The 17,319-nt window shown below is 35.7% G+C and overlaps 1 protein-coding gene across 4 annotated transcripts in view; it reads right to left on the bottom strand.

Moving 5' to 3' along the window:
• ARHGEF12 (Rho guanine nucleotide exchange factor 12) overlaps positions 1-17,319 on the bottom strand; it is a 148,689-nt gene that overhangs the window by 51,346 nt on the left and 80,024 nt on the right. For 2 of the 4 annotated variants that reach the window (XM_015115966.3, XM_015115967.3), the window contains 7 exons: positions 12,850-12,948; positions 11,840-11,889; positions 9,301-9,358; positions 5,483-5,661; positions 4,212-4,289; positions 3,896-4,015; positions 1,838-1,978 (listed from right to left, as the gene is read on the bottom strand). In XM_015115966.3, coding sequence (XP_014971452.2) covers positions 1,838-1,978; positions 3,896-4,015; positions 4,212-4,289; positions 5,483-5,661; positions 9,301-9,358; positions 11,840-11,889; positions 12,850-12,948 — 725 coding nt within the window. The remainder of the gene's footprint in view (positions 1-1,837; positions 1,979-3,895; positions 4,016-4,211; positions 4,290-5,482; positions 5,662-9,300; positions 9,359-11,839; positions 11,890-12,849; positions 12,949-17,319) is intronic. The other 2 variants (XM_077964534.1, XM_077964535.1) reach the window with 1 other exon arrangement.

Here is a 17,319-nt window from a genome sequence, read left to right as displayed (position 1 = left end):
CTTGTGACTGGCCTGCCTCGGCCTCCCAAAGTGCTGGGATTACAGGCGTGATCCACTGCGCCCAGCCGACAACTCGCTCTTTTATAAGATTATATTTCTAAGTCACATGTTTTATTGCAACATTCCTCTAAATACAAGATAAAATTCAAATTTCTCATTCGTATCATTTGCTCTGAATGCCTACAATTTGCTACACTTTGGAAACATAAAGTCAGACAAGACAGTCCCTCTGCTCTCAAGGAACTTCCCATCTCATGGTAGGGACAAGCCATGAAAACAGAGAGGAGACGCGGCAGTAAAACAAAAAGAAGAGTACGAGAAGCATTCCCAAAAGCAGTATGTACTGCTAGAACAAGCTGAAGCCCTTTATAACCTGGACTCATGATTTGGCTTCTAAGATAATCTCTAGCCATTTCATCTATAACCCTAATACACCAGGTTGCCCTAAAATTTTCACTGCTCTCTCAAAATGTTTTGCATTTTCATACCTCAGTGCTCTTGTTTATATTTAGATTACTGGTATTTTGGAGCTAGGCAGAAGTAGATTACCTATTGCCTGAATAAGTGTGGAAAGTTAACTCCCTTTGTTAAAATTAATTAACTCAATTTTTTCTTTTGTAAAGTTACAGTAACAACGGTACTATTTCATAAGGCTGTTCTGAGAATTAACTAAGGAACATAAAACACATCACTGTGTATGTGATATATACCCAACAAATATTAGCTATTACCATTTTTTCCTTGAGCCCAAACTGAAATTTTCCATTAAAACCTTTAGCTAACCCAATCACGAGACTCCTATCACCATCTTTCAAAAATAAATAAATAAGTAAATAAAAACCCACAAATCCTCAGTTTGTTTTTTGGATGAGGAACTGGGTCATTGGGCCTAAGCCTCAAGAGACAGCCTGACTTATGGCTTAGACCATGGATTCCTTTTTAAAAAACAACAAAACAAAACAACCCCCATCCCAACAACCTTCAATAAGAGAGAAACTTCACATTGTTAAATAGTAGATGTGTGTATATGTAACAAAAGTCCCAAGAAGTGACATCTCTTCTATATGCAAAGCACTGTATTTCCTATTCTTTTTTTTTAAAGAAATATAACCCACAAAATTGATTTCATGACCCACAATTACAAAACATTCGTTCAGACAACTTCCCTCATCACTTTTAAAGAGGGTGATCTACATTTAAGTCATTATTCCTATCACTGCATACAATTTACAAAGTATTGTTGAGTAAATAATACTGAACTTAGCTTTTAAGTATTCATAGGTCTATGGTGCTACATCATATTCAGCTTAAAATGTTTTATTATCGTCTTAACAGATACTCATGTTCATCTGGCAGTTTCTGGGTTAATCAAGAAAGTGCTGTTACTAAACCTGGGCTATTAACTGAAGCCTATCTAACAGGACTAAGGTTTTTCCTCTTGGTAATGGCAAAGTGCCCCATGATTCAAGACTGAGTCACTCTGACCACAAATGGAATATTAACATGCTCTTAAAGATATCAACAGTTGGTCTCTCGGTTCAGTAAGAATGCACTGGCATTAGTAACTTCTCTACCCACGAACAAGATGCCTGCTGGGAAATTCCATCCCTGTAAAAGAAACAGTTGGCAATGGGTGTTCAAGGGAAAAAGTGAACTCTGGAATTAAAAGCTTATATACAACAGTATCCAGATTTCTGTTTATCAAATTGGTATATTAAAAATGGGGATGGTAAAAAGTGCTAAGACACCTCTAACTCACGTCACTTAAAATCAAATCTAGAAAGGGGCTGTAAAGAAGAATACAGAAGAAAAAAGATTTAGAACACTGAATACTTACATCTGCATTGTCACTACTGGGCCGAGAAGCATCTCCACTGCTACAGTCAGTCCTGCCCAGGCCATCTCCAGGATCTGTTTCTGCCTCACTGACTGTTAGGGTGTCACCTAAAGGTCTGGAGGGTGTAACTACAGCTCCATCCTAAAACAGATTAAAGAAAAACACACCCACACAAACACATAAAAGAAAACTTTCATTACTTGCTGCATAAAGAAATAGAGTGGTACTACAATCTACATGGAGACTGCTAAAAGTTGGACATTCTGATGTGCTCAAGTATGGTTAAAATTCTACAAGTAAAATCCATAAATAACTACTAATTCTGGGATTCTAAAATGGCATGACCTTAAAGACAGGGCAAGTGATATTTTGGTAAAAAGAATATAAGTTCAAACTTACAAATATAGCAAAAAGGTAAAATGTTTTGTTAATTGATATTGTCTGCCCATTAATTAAGGTTATTACCCTACAGTTTCTTGTTAACTACCTTCCAATGCTTCAGAGTGTCAATCAATGGTCAATTCTGGGACATAATACTATAACATAAATTATTACAAGCATTTAGATCAGGTTATAAGCATTTATTTATTTATATAATTTGAGATGGAGTCTTGTTCTGTCACCCAGCCTGGAGTGCAGTGGCAGGATCTCGGCTCACTGCAACCTCCGCCTCCATGGTTCAAGCCATTCTCCTCCCTCAGCCTCCCGAGTAGCTGGGATTACAGGCACACACCACCAAACTTGGCTAATTTTTTTATTTTTAGTAGACTCGGAGTTTCACCATGTTGGCCAGGATGGTCTCAAACTCCTGACTTCAGATGATCTGCCCGTCTTGGCCTCCCAAAGTGCTGCGATTACAGGTGTGAGCCACGCACGCCTGGCCAGGTTATAAAGATTTAGATAGCTGCCCAAACAGGGTAGGAATATTGTATTTGTCTAGTAATAACATAAAACTGTCAACATTACTGAGGTGTAACACGCAAAATGTGACATAGCTAGTGGGACTGAAAGTAATGAAAAAAAAATGGAATGAAAAGTATACTAAACTAGGATGTCAGGGGAGCTTACATACTGTATGGTCTTGTACAGGTGATTTAAGCAGTTTAGACCCTAGGTTTCTCAACTATGTATTTTTTAATCAAAAAGTAAGCAGATTAGGCTAGATAATCTCAAATAATTCTTTTGCGAATATGTAGCTTTCCCTTCAGACTTAACTCAGGAATAATGATAAACAAACAGTGTTTACCTATTTTAAATGTATAGGCAATTTATCTACTTTGCTTTAAGATGAAGTACAAGGTGCTTTACATATCCCAAATCTGAATATTACAGAATGTAAGTCTGGTTAACATATAAATGCTGAGCTTTTTTTTTTTTTTTTTCTTATGAGACCATTATCTCTATAGCTTATACCTATACAGCAAATTCTACTGAAATCTATTTTTAAATTACAATAAAAATATAGTCATTAAGGGTATGAATGTGCTTTTGAATCCTCAGACTGGGTTTGAATTCCAGTTCTATTACTTTTCAGCTATATGACCTCAGACGAGTAATGTAATCTCTCTAACTCTCTCTAAGTATATATGTAAACTGGAGGAAAACAACCATAAGTCACCTCAGAGATGTTATGCAGATTAAATAAGAAAATGCTTGTCCATATATTTAGCTCAATGCCTGTCATTTTAAAATCTTAAATTCCTACTTAAAAACATATCAACTGCCATTCTAAGATGGCAGAATGAACCACAAAAAAATATAAATATATATATATATATATAAATACATTTTAGTAGTTGGTCACATCAAAGCAGAAGCACTCAATTCTTTTTTACATTATTATGGAACAAAGAAATGTGATATCATGAGCAAGCAAACAATCAGACGCCCACATTTATTTTTGTTAATCATTTCTTCTGTAACATCCTTAACAGGACATCCTGTTGTCCTACGCTAGAAAAATAACTTTAAAAAAGTCAACTGCAACATTCTCTGACACATTCCCAGAAGAAAATTCTCCTGCAAAAAGTTGGGTAGCACTTGTAATAGTAATGCTACCTGAGCAGAGCCTGTGGCTTTGGATAACTGCTCTTGCAGCTGAGGAATGTGTTTCTTGGCCTCTTGGATCTCTTTTAGCAATCTTTGGGCAGGTGTTCGGTTGTAATCTTCCTGCAATAACTGAAAAGTTATAAAAATATTTTCAGAATTAATTACTTATGTAAAAAAGATACAGAAATAGTCCATTCTTAATCAATAATATAACTAATGGCATTGGTTACAATACTGCTTGATTGTGACTATGATAAACAGCAACTCAACCATGCCCACTCACATTTTTACTGGCCTATACACAGCCCTACTTCTCATTTAATACCTGTAGCCGTTCCTGTTCTTTCTGTAACATTTTTCTCAGGATTTCTACTTTCTGGTTATGAACCACATTGTTTTCCTCCTAGAAAAGAAAAAGATAAAAAACAAACAACAACCAGTATAGAGAAAATGAAGCTAAAATAAATAGAGAAAATGTGACATACAAAGTTCTGCCTTGGCTCCAATTATCAATACCTATTAGGTTTTTATTTCTGGGTTATGAGGACAAACTTTTAGACATGACACTTAAAAGACAAGAAACTACAAAGAAATGTCTGCCCTTCTATTTCATCTTTACTAAACTAGATTCAAGAGAACATTAAATATTGATATTGGAGAAATTAAGTTGTCTTAATATAAGAATAGTATCTTTTACTTTCCCTCATTCGGATCTTTACTATCAATCCCCATGCATAGCTCAAACTCCCAGTACCTCTTACCTGAAATATGAAGACAGCTCCCTAATTCATCACCCATCATCCCTCCTTGTTTCACAACCCTATAATATTTTACCAAATTAGCCTTCCTATAATCCTAGGATAATCATGTACTCTTTTGCTTAAAAAGAAACAACGTTGAATGGATTCTTACTGCTTATCTAGTTACATGTAAATTAGCTTGGGAGATGTGACTTTTCAAAATAGTCAACCTACTGTTTTCAAGTTCATCTCCCACTATGTACATCCTTAACAGGCACCAACCAAACAAAAATCCTAGCTACTTCTCCACAATATTTGATGCTTTCTTGGCTCCTTCTATTTATTGTTCTTCTTCTATGTGCTTTCTCTCTCCTTTGAATCCTCATAGAACTTAGTATTTTTTTGCCCTCATAATGTCTACATTCTGCCTTGTATTATAGTTACTTGTATACTCTTGATTTAATCTCAATCAACAAAGCTTTGTTAAGCACCTTCTACATGCTAAGCAATATTTCAGATGCTGGAAACATAACAGTAAACAAAATAAACAAAAATCCCTGCCCTCCTAAAATTACACATTCTAAGATGACTATAACCTTGGACATAAGAGTACCTTAACTATATTTTTGTGGGTGGCACATTGTTTTATATATGACAGGTGTTTAATACTTGTTAAATTAAATCTGCTATGACAATATTCTAATCATTCCTATTATGTAATTTTTATATTAGTAAATCGTTTTCTAGAACCTTAAATTTAATTAGTTCATCAGCCTAATACTTGAACACTCTTAATATAAAGTAAACACATCCTTATAGGACTGAGTATTTAACTAAGAAATTTCCCCATTCTTACCCCCATGAGCACAGGACTAGTGATTCTCTCCATATTCCCAGATGCTCCAGGTGAATGAGGAGATGTCATGATGGGAGACATATGTCCAATGACTGATGGCTCTACTTCAGAGTCGGCAAGTGGAATCTGGGGCGACCCAGGTGGGCGTCCCTGAACAGTGAGAGCTACATAGGAACCAGCTTGGGGTGGGGAGATGGAAAAAGGGAAGGGAAGGGAAAGTAACATTGTCAAGAAATTTTTCATACCATTTTACTACTTAATCTTTGATAGTTCTAAAAGATCCAGTTATATAAGACTGTCCCATCATCTGCTAATCATTTCTCTACAGAAAAAAAATTAATTTGTCATTTCTTTTATGATTGCCCTAAAAATCCAAAAGAATGATGCCGTTTTCAGATAGCAAGTTACTATTTGTAAGATCAGATATTACTTAAAAGCAAATAAAATTTATAACTCCAAGAATATATTTTCTTAATTTAGAGGAGAGTTAAAATCAACCATCTATTAGTGGCTATGTTTAATTAATTTCTTAAATGTAATTAAAAAAAAAAACCTTCTTTTTTTTTAATCAGGGTCTCACTTTGTCACTCAGGCTGGAATGCAGTGGCACGATCTCAGCTCACTGCAGCCTCGACTTCCTGGGTTCAAGCAATCCTCCTCCCTCAGCCCTCACAAGCACCTGGGATTTTTTTTTTTTTTTTTTAAAGATGGGGTTTCGCCATGCTGCCCAGGCTGGTCTTAAACTCCTGAGCTCAAGTGATCCACCCACCTCAGCCTCCCTAGTTGCTAGGATTACAGATGTGAGACACGGCACCCAGCCTAGATCTTTGTATTTTAAGATGATACTAACTAGGCATGGTTTAGTGAATACGCTAGAATATAAAATGTAGTTTTAAATTAACTTTACAAAATGAGTATGACCAAAAAATATTCTACAATAACAGGGAAAAACACAATCAATGATAAGTAGTAAATTTTAGTGGAAAACATTTGGAGGAATGCACAGGAATTCATTAGACCTATTATGGGAGTGAAAAATCTAGACAGCAAAAATCACCACAATCAGGCCGAGCATGGTGGCTCATGCCTGTAATCCCAGCACTTTGGGAGGCTGAGGCGGGCGGATCACGAGGTCAGGAGATCAAGAGTAGCCTGGCTAACATGGTGAAACCCCGTCTCTACTAAAAATACAAAAAATTAGCCAGGCGTGGTAGCACATGCCTGTTGTCTCAGCTACTAGGGAGGCTGAGGCAGGAGAATCACTTGAATCTGGGAGGCGGAAGTTGCAGTGAGCCGAGATCGTGCCACTGCACTCCAGCCTGGGTGACAGAACAAGACTCTGTCTCAAAAAAAAAAAAAAAAAAAAAAAAAAATCACCATAATCAGAGTCACAGCAATAGATATAGCAAAACTTTATTCTTAGACATTTCAATAGGACTTTCAAATGTATTTTACACTTGTCTCCCAATTTAACCCTCCCATGGAAATCACTATCAATTATTTCACAGTGTTTTGGCATTCTAAAAACTATTTTTGCTATGTATAATAGTCACAAGTGTTATGATTTGGAGGAATTTTACGTAGAAACACTTTCTAAGGCTCTTCAATCTTATTGCTGTCTATCAGAAAGTCATCTATTATATCTCACTTGCCTATGTACTTGCTTATAATAGCTTCCTAGATTTTCCCTTCCTTTCTTTAGCTGTTTCTAAACTGCTCTGATTTGATATCACTTTTATTATATCCAGAATACGCATTAAAAAGTAGGACATGCAGGAACTCTGTTACATACACCCAGGCTTTAGGGATGTCAAATTTATATATGTTTTGGATATGCAAAGGTTTTTAGGATGAACTTTAAGTTTTTAGCTATGCCCTTACTATTGGATAAGTAATTTATTGCTAGAATCCCAGGATTTAATTTTTTAAGTAAAATTTATACTGGAATGAGCAAAAAATACAACCTAGAAAGCTAAAGAAATGTTTTTATACATCTCAATGGACATCAGGCATAAACTTATTAACATAAACCATATTTATGTAGCACATAACAATTTATAAATCACATTCTCATTAAATAAGTGGTCAAATTTATTCAAGTATGGGGATCTAATTTTGATCCCTGCACTCTTTTAAAATAAAGTTAAGAACGCTGATCAAAGTGACCATTTGGAGCACTGGTACTCTGATGAAAAAGTTTAAAAATTTTCATAGTTGCTTAACATAGCAGTACAAAGGCCAAGAAAAAAGTTAGTTTATTAAATTTCTTCTGAAGATGTCCATCCACCCAATACAGAGAAATAGAATTAAATAAAACAGTAGTGATTCTGCTTGATCACAAACAATTGTCTCTTATTTCTAGTCTACTTTACTGTGGAATAATCTGATGTAGAAGATCATAAATTCTTTTTTTTATTCCTTTTTTAAAAATTTTCATTCAGTTTAAGCAGCCTCTCTAGCTCTCTTTTTAAGAGATACAATAACAAATACATAAGGCCCAAACCAGGCCAGAACAAAGAAAAAGGAAGTTACATTTTAGGTGGTGGACTCCCATGTGACGTTCTTTACTACTGTTATAACTGTCATGCTATTTTCCATTCAATATGTGAAGCACTTAGAAAATATAAAATCTTGGCCAGGCGTAGTGGCGCATGCCTGTAATCCCGGCACTTTGGGAGGCTGAGGCAGGTGAGCCCAGGAGTTTGACAGCAGCCTGGGGAACATATCAAAAACCAGTGTCTACAAAAACAAAACAAAACAAAACAAGACAAAACAAAAAACAAGGTGGGAGGATCACTTAAACCCAGAAGTTGGAGGCTGTAGTGAGCTATAATTGCACCACTGCATTCTACAAGACCCTGATCCCCCCCAAAAAAAAGAAAAGAAAATATAAAATCTCTCTTGGAAAGCAGGTAAGGTTAAAGGGTAACAACAAAATGAAACCAAAGCCCAGGTTGGGGAAGGTGTAGCACCTAGACTTCACCTGACTCAGATTCAGATGACCCACCCCATCACCACCTCCCAGCAAAGCTCACAGGGCCACTGAACCTTCCCTTCTCCCTGTGCAGATGGGAAAACTGAGGCCCTGTGAGTGGCTGAAGCCTGGCTTGACCATACCTCACTGCCAGCTGAAGGTACATGAATTTACCTTTGACCCTGCAAGTGACGGGAGGTTAGCTGCAGACTCCCACTGCTTCAAGCCTGGTTCTCCACAGAGAACTAAGTCCAAGTGGGCTACTCACCCCTAAACCTGAAGATCACAAATTCTTAACCTTGAAGATTTCCAAGAGAAGATCGCTACTCTGGATTATATAATCATTTACTTATCTAAGGGAAAGTGATTGTGCTAGATGATTTTTAAAGTTTCATTTCAGTTCATCAGGCCATATGTCTGATTTCTCAACCTCCTTCCTCTCAGGTGACTCACGCATTTCTTTCAAATATATGTATTCAATATTACCAAGAATGACAGGAATATTATAATCAACCATATAAATGGAGTTGACAAAAGATAGTTATTAGTAAGTTAAGAGTTTTCACCTCAGATTTTCCTTCAATGCAGGGATCAGCAAACTCCAGCCAAGGGCCTAAACCAGGATCACAGACTTTCGGTAAATAAAGTTTTACTAAAGCACAGCCACAACCATTCATTTACATATTGTCTATGGCTGCTTTCATGATACAATGACAGAGTCGGTAGTAGACTATACAGTCCACACAGCCTAAATATTTACTATTTGGCCTATTACAGGAAATTTGCTGATCCTTACTTTAAGGGTTTCAGAAAACAATTAAAACTAAGAATAACATTCACCTACATCTGATTAGCTTCACCACCTCCAGATGATTTGAATGAGTCACCAGAGTTCCATTCACCTGTAAGAAAACGAAAGGAGTGTATGTCATATACATCCTACTGAGACAATGGATAAAAGGACTTCAGGAATTACCATACATAATATAACCAATTATAATATAGTAATCACATTACATTAAAATATTTATGTATTTGATTCAATATTCATTTTCACACCATGATTCTACAGGGCATATTCGGCAACAAAATGAACTTAAACATAAACCAAGGCCTTGACATACAAAACATTACAACTTATTCACCATGACAAATTACAAAACATAACATGAAACAGATTTACAAATCCTTCATAGCAAAGCGCTCATACAAATAGAAAAGATCTCTTTGCTTTACTAAGTCATCAATTTGTCAAAATTAATAATAAATAAAAAATAATTTTTAAAAGTATTTCCACAATATTCAATTTGCTTTTAGTTTTTCAACCATGATCTAATCTTTACAAAGAAAATTAATTTTCAGACTGGCTAAATGTAGAAAAAGTTATCCCGATTCTGAATTAAACCAAACAAATCAAGGCAAAACTATCAAATGTGGATTTAACATTAATTTTTTGATTAATTCTCTGATCCAAGTTATCTAAAATTCAAATACATTAGTGTAAAAAACGGAAGTACAAGTATACTCAACCTGCCCCATGAGATAGTTACTGTTAGCTATGACATTTATTTTTGGAGACACTTTTCTAGTATACATACACCAAACAGACACATAAACATTATACATTACAACTGGTTTTTTCCTGGAAAAATAAAATAAAACTTTTTTCTCACTGTACGGCAGCTATCTTTCAATAAAGGTACACACTGACCTAAACCACTCTTTTCAAAAGCTGCAAATGAAATATAATTTATTTCTCTGTCCCTCAGTTTATGCAGTTATATAATAAAGCCAATACAAATTTCTCTGTACACATGACTTCACATTTGTACACTTATTTCCTCAGATAAGTTCCTAAAAGCAAAACTGCTTGTCACATGTTATACACTTTCTTAAAGGCTTTTGATACATATTCACAGACTTTCATCCAAACAGGTTTTACCTAATTCATACTCATAATGAACTCAATAGTCATTTTACCATACCCAAACTATACTAAATGTGTATTAGCAATCTTTAAATTTTCTGACAGCCAAATGTATTTTTCACCTATCATTTTAATTCCTACTTCTTTGTTATCAGTGAGGTTGGCCATATCCCCATTAATATGCTATGTATTTCAATTACTTTGGGGAATTGCCTGATAAAATTATTTGCCCATTATTCTTTTAGAATATTTATTCCTTTCTTATAATTTAAAAGTGTTCTTTAAAATTAAGGATATCTGGTCTCTGATACATTTCAAATATTTCTTCCAAATTATTGTTCAAGGTATGTTTTCTTATGTAATAATAATTTGATTTTAAGTACTCAAATTAGTCGATTATTTCAAGAATAGTTACTGACTAACCCATTCTTTCTCTACTGATCTGAATTCAAAAATCTATTTCTAGTCTCTCTGTTGTGTTCCACTGGTAGGTCTATATATAGATTAGAGTCATATACATCTCTTCTCATACATACACATACGTATAACATATTTTTTTCTTTAGTGATTCTTACATCTTTATAAAGTTCACCTGGTAGAATAATCAAATTGATATCTACCACTACAATTCTATTTGCATACAGGTCAGGTATTGCTTATCTGAAATACCTGGTACCAGAAGAAGTGTTTCGGATTTTTTTGAAGTTTGGAATATTTGTATATACATAATGATACATCTTGGGGATGAGACCCAGCTTTAAATATGAGCCTTTTATGTTTCATATATACCTTATACACATAGCCTGAAGGTAGTTTTACACATTTTAAATACTTCTGTGCATGAAACCAAGTTTTTTGTTTTGGTGTGGTTTTATTTACTGTTTTTTAAAGACAGGGTTGCCCAGGTTGAAGTGCTGTGGCTATTCTCAGGTATGATCAAAGTGCACTGCAGTCTCAACTCCTGCACTCAAGCGATCCTCCCACCTCAGCCTCCTGAGTAGCTGGTAATACAGGCTACTGTACCTGGTGAAAACAACTTTTGACTGTGACCCATCACATGAGGTCAGGTGTGAAATTTTCCACTTATGGTGTCATGTTGGTACTCAAAAAGTTGCAGAGTTGGGAGCATTTCGGGTTTCAGATTAGAAATGCTCAACTTTACTTTGATGAGAATTGCTTAATAACAGACTAATCTGGAGAGAAATGACCTTTCCAACATTGAATTACTCTCCTACTCAAGAATATATATTCCTCCATTATTTTCAATCCTTTTATTATGTCCTTCAGTAAAGGATAATATTAATTTTAAAACAAATGAAATAAGTTTTTATAGTCAATAGATCTATCACAGGTAATATGATGCTTTTTATAAAAATCCAAGTGAAAAAAGCAGAATATGACCAATATATGTTGTTTTTTAATCCTACCGTAAATTCTATGATAGGCTTTTCCTTACCTTGATGATTCGATCACCTGTCTGTACTCCAGCCCGCATGGCTGCTCCATCTGTATGAGAAATTACTTATTCAAAATGTGATTCATTTGCATTTATTGATCATCTTCCTGACAGAGGAACAGTATAACAAAGTGGTTAAAAACATGGGCTGCCCTTTGGGAAGCTGAGGAGGGCAGATCACGAGGTCAAGAGATCAAGACCATCCTGGCCAACGTGGTAAAACCCCGTTTCTACTAAAAATACAAAAATTAGCTGGGTGTGGTGGTGCGTGCCTGTAGTCCCAGCTGCTCAGCAGCCTGAGGCAGGAGAATCGCTTGAACCCAGGAGGCGGAGGTTGCAGTGAGCCGAGATTGTGCCACTGCACTCCAGCCTGGCAACAGAGCGAGACTTGATCTCAAAAAAAAAAAAAAAAAAAAAAAGGCGGGGGCTGTAAAGTCAGACTTTACATTCAAATCCTGCTTCTACCACTCACTAGTTGTGTGACCTTGGACTGATTTTATGTTTTTTTTACTCTAAGCTTCAATATCACCTATAAAATGGGGATAAAAAAATTGTCTACCTCAAAATTATAGCACCCAACATAAAGGAAGTATTCAATATATGGTAACAGCAGTAGAAAATATTGTCATTGTTGTTTTGGGAAAAGAAATGGTATTTTTGAGGCCACAGCTATCTCTTTAATCTGTCTTTGCCAAAATACCACTGGTGCCACGAAAAACTGAAATTTCAGAAACTTGTGTGTGGACAATAAAGTATCATGACCAAGGAGTCATATGATTTCTAAAACTATATAAAAACTGATTTTCTAACAAGTACAAAAAAAAAAATCAACTCGAGTAAATTCCTTCCTATAACTATGACATACATTTGACATATAGACGAATCTAGCACAATAGTCCACATGACCTGCAATCTATGTAATTATTCTATTCTTGGGAATTGCCATTATTTAAGCTTTTCTATTCTTACTCTGTTTACTGAGTGATAAATTGTTTTTAGAAATGCCTTGCCTTCTTTGACAGACTGTACGAAGACTGGATTGTCTCCACTGACCGTCAGCCCAAATCCATTGTCATCTTTCTGGATGACTACGCAACGTTGAACAAGACCTGCACAAGAACCACAGCATAAAAAAAGAAGGAAGAGAAAACAGAGAAAGGAAAAGACAATAATTATATATTAGTAATAAACTGTGTTTCATCTGGAGAAACACAAAACAGCACATGTAAATCCACAAGGTAAAATAAGAACACTAACCCCCATCAACAAAGCAAACACAAGAACACCACAGAGTCACACATACTGTTTTCTCACTGGCGAAGTATAATAGAATTGCTCCAATATTAAAAACAGCTATGGAAAACTGCAAAATATTAAGTATTAGACATGAGACAGCTAGAAGGAAAGCCCATTCACATCTATGCTATTTCTCCGTAGTATAAAATTCTCCCCTCCACCGCCCCCCACTGCCCTGTGTTTTTGGTACCCTAATTGGTGTCTAACCCAAGAAAAATCAACTATCTTAGGACATGTGGCTAGGAACATCTCAAGGCAAATTCTGGAGAAATCCAGTCTTACTATCAAGAAAATATACTCAGGAAAACAGTAAAAAGAAAGGAGGTACTTACAGAGTACCTGAAGCTATTCCCCGAAGAAGGGAAGAGAAAGGAAGAGTTCAGGGGGAGGAAAAACCCTGGCTTATAGAAAACATAAACAGAAAGGAGAAAAAAGTAGGAAAGATAAAGAATCTATGAGCTCAACCAGTTCCTTCATCTCTTTCATATACTTACCTGATTCCTAAAGGAGAATTTGTATTTCTTCTAAACAGCAAATGAAAACTGTCATTTGAGAGACAAGGTGAGAGAAAGAGGGCCCCAGCCAGAGGAACAGAAATGTCCTGCCAGAGTAGAACCCTGATTAGTACCCAGGGCTGTTTTATCATAGACCAGATCTGAAGATCTTGAACTCTGTGTTAGCCAGAGACAACATATATTTTCAGCTTTGCAGGATCTAAGCATTTCACCGAAGTCAATATATAAAACAGGTAAAGCAACACAAAGATAATGATGATTAGAAAATAAAAACTTTTTCTAAAGATTTTTATACAAAGAGCTACAATCTTTTAAATAAGTCTGATTTACCAACCAAACGATATGTTAAAGATATGTTAATAAAAAATATATATAGACTGTGTGTACAATGGCTCACAGAAAACATATACACATAACAAATTATATATATATACATACACACAGTGTATATACATATCAATTCTTGCTGATAATGACACATCATGAGTACATGAGCCTACTGTAGCTTAACATAAACCTTAACTCTTGAACTCATGCCCTACACAAAAATTAAAGCAGATCATGGGCCTAAACACAAGCTAAAATTTTTCATAAGGTAACACAGAAGGAAATCGTCAAGACCTTAGGGTATCAAAAAAACAAAAAAGGAAGAAAGAAAGAAAAAGAAAGCAGATAAAATACATGTAACAAAATAGTTTATAACATTAAAAAAAGACCTGAGGGTGGGTTTATAAACCATAAAAGAAAAAAAACCTAGGAAACTGGACAAAATTTAAAACATTTGCTCTTCTAAAGACACTGATAAGAAAATGAAAAGGCAAGCCACAGAGAAAATATTCACAATATAGACACCTGATAAAGAATTTGTATCCAGATTATATGCAACTCTCCAACCAATAATGGAAGACAAATGTTAAAGGGGGCAAAATACTTAAATAAACACATCACAAAGATACACCAATGGCCAATAAGCACACGTAAAGGTGCTTAACAGCTGCAGCCATCAGGAAAATACAAATTAAAACCACAATGAGATACCACTATATACCAACTAGTCTGGCTAATCAAAAGAAGTGGTAGCAAAGAGGTGGAGCAACTAGAACTCTTACAACATTGTAACATTGCTGGTGGGAATGTGCTAACATTCTGGAAAACTGTTTGGAAATTTCTTATAAAAGTAAGCATATATTTACATACGATCCATGAATTTTACTCTCAAGAGAAAAAACAATTTGTGTCCACAGAAAGACATACATGAATGTTCACAGCAGTTTTATTCATAAGAGCCCAAAACTAGAAACTCAAATGTCCATCAACAGATGAATGGATAAACAAACTGTGATATGTCCATACAATGTATTAGGAAGGAAAAAAAGAACTACTCATACATACAACACACACAGATGATTCATAAAAACATCACGGTAAGCAAAAGAAGCCAGTACATAAGAAAGTAAACACTACATGACTCCAACATAGAAAAGGAAAAACTAAACTAAAACAACAAAAAGCAGAATAGCAACAGCCTAGGGGAGAAGTAGGGAAGAGGAGTGGGAATGACAGCAAAAAGAAGTGAAGGAACTTTCTGCAGTGATGGACATGTTCTGTTTCTTAATTAAGATAATGTTTAATGAGTATGCATATTCATTTGTCAAAATCTTCTAACCAAACACTTACAATTAGTGCATCTTATTTTACGTAAATTTTACCTCAATAAAGTTGATTTTCAACATTTAAAAATGTGTTACCCCTAAATTCTAGAGACTTCTAAACACTAAATAATTCACATATTCACCACTCTCACAAAACAATAAATTGTAATGAGGGCAGAAGATAACAGAATTCAACCTTTTTTATCTGTTCAGTGTTACTTCCTTCAAGTAATTAGGACAACTATAAAACAGGATATGAATACATAAATCAAGTAAAAAAAAACACATTCTTTATAAATTTCTGGTGTGTAATGAATAGAATTAGAGATTCAGGCCAGGCGCGGTGGCTCATGCCTGTAATCTCAGCACTTTGGGAGGCTGAGACAGGTGGATCACCTGAATGAAGTCAGGAGTGAGACCAGCCTGACCAACATGCTAAAACAAAATCAGCATGGTGTGGTGGTGCATGCCTGTAATCCCAGCTACTCGAGAGGCTGAGGCAGGAAAACTGCTTGAACCCAGGAGGTGGAGGTTGCAGTGAGCTGAGATAGCACCACTGCACTCCAGCCTAGCCTGGGCGACAGAGTGAGACTCCATCTCAAAAAAAAAAAAAAAAAAATTACTAGACTAACCAGCATTTTACAGGAATCTTTTAAAATCTATGCTTACTTTTGGAAACAAATATTTCACAACCTCCCTTACAGTTATTTGAAATTTCAAAATAAATTGGACATTGTGACTTTAAAAATCAAGGCAATTATAACACTGAATACATTTTTTCATACAATATTCGTGCTTCTCTGTTCTTCCACCCCACCTCACAAAAGCTGAAAATCAATGAAGTAAAAGTTTCTAATATGGGTGATTGCAGTGCTAAGCAAACTGGGCTTCTTAAATAGACCTTTTCTCAGGTGCCTGCAGAGAACAGGGCGCCTATAAAAGATGAGGGAAAAGGGTATTTGAAGTTAAGGAGTTTGCTATGTCTGTACCTTTCAGTTGAATAAAAAATATATAAAGTAGTTATCTTGATGCCTAATGAATATTAAGGGTTCACACATGTTAAATATTATTTTATTATGATTGGGGGGAGGTTGACCTTGGATTTTCTCCTCTATCCATGCTACTAGTACAATTATAAGTACTTTCATGTTAATAAACTCCTATCAATTAATGCAAATGATCCTTAACAGGATCAATTCTGGCTGGGCGTGTATGGGAGGCTGAGGTGGGCGGATCACAAGGTCAAGAGATCGAGACCGCCATGGCCAACATGGTGAAACCCTGTCTCTACTAAAAATACAAAAACTAGCTGTGCGTGGTGGTGTACGCCTGTAGTTCCAGGCTACTCAGGAGGCTGAGGCAGAAGAATCGCTTGAACCCAGGAGGCAGAGGATGCAGTGAGCCGAGATCACTGACAACAGTGAGAATTTTTTTTGAGACTCCATCTCAAAAAAAAAAAAAAAAGAGGATCAATTATGATTTATGTCTAAGTTTTGTTTTTTAGTAAACAAGGAAAGTAGTTTTGGATGGGTAAGGAAGGGAGAAGGGAAATTTAAAGGGGCAGAGCTTCTTGTTGTAGTTAGCTTTAGAAGATGAGAGACAGCCGGACGTCCTTAAGAAAGGAATCAGTCTTCTTACAAGCTTTTCCTAAATATGTAGACTGAAGTTAGGTGTCCCTCTTATAGACTCCCACTGCACCCTCTGTATACTCCTATTGTATCACCCTTACTCACACTGATTTGTATTTGTTTTTATTCTTTCATTAGATTTTATGCTCCAAAGGTGTGGGGGCTGTATCTTGATCACAACCTTATCTCAGAACCTTGCATATATTCTGGGACAGAAGGAAACTTAGAAAAATTGCTTATGAATTAATGAAATTCAGACAAGTAGACGAGTCTAGAGATGAAAGGAAACTCAGAAAGGGAGGTCATCAGAGAGAAAAAAATAGCACCATGCACAGTCAATTTCATAAATATGCCTAGAGTCCTAACAGATTAATAAGAATCAAGAAAAT

The sequence above is a fragment of the Macaca mulatta genome, chromosome 14 (genome assembly GCF_049350105.2).
Source record: "Macaca mulatta isolate MMU2019108-1 chromosome 14, T2T-MMU8v2.0, whole genome shotgun sequence".
In the NCBI taxonomy this organism is placed as follows: Eukaryota; Metazoa; Chordata; class Mammalia; order Primates; family Cercopithecidae; genus Macaca; species Macaca mulatta.
Note: the sequence above shows the minus strand (reverse complement) of the source record. Positions and strands in the feature narration are given on the sequence as shown.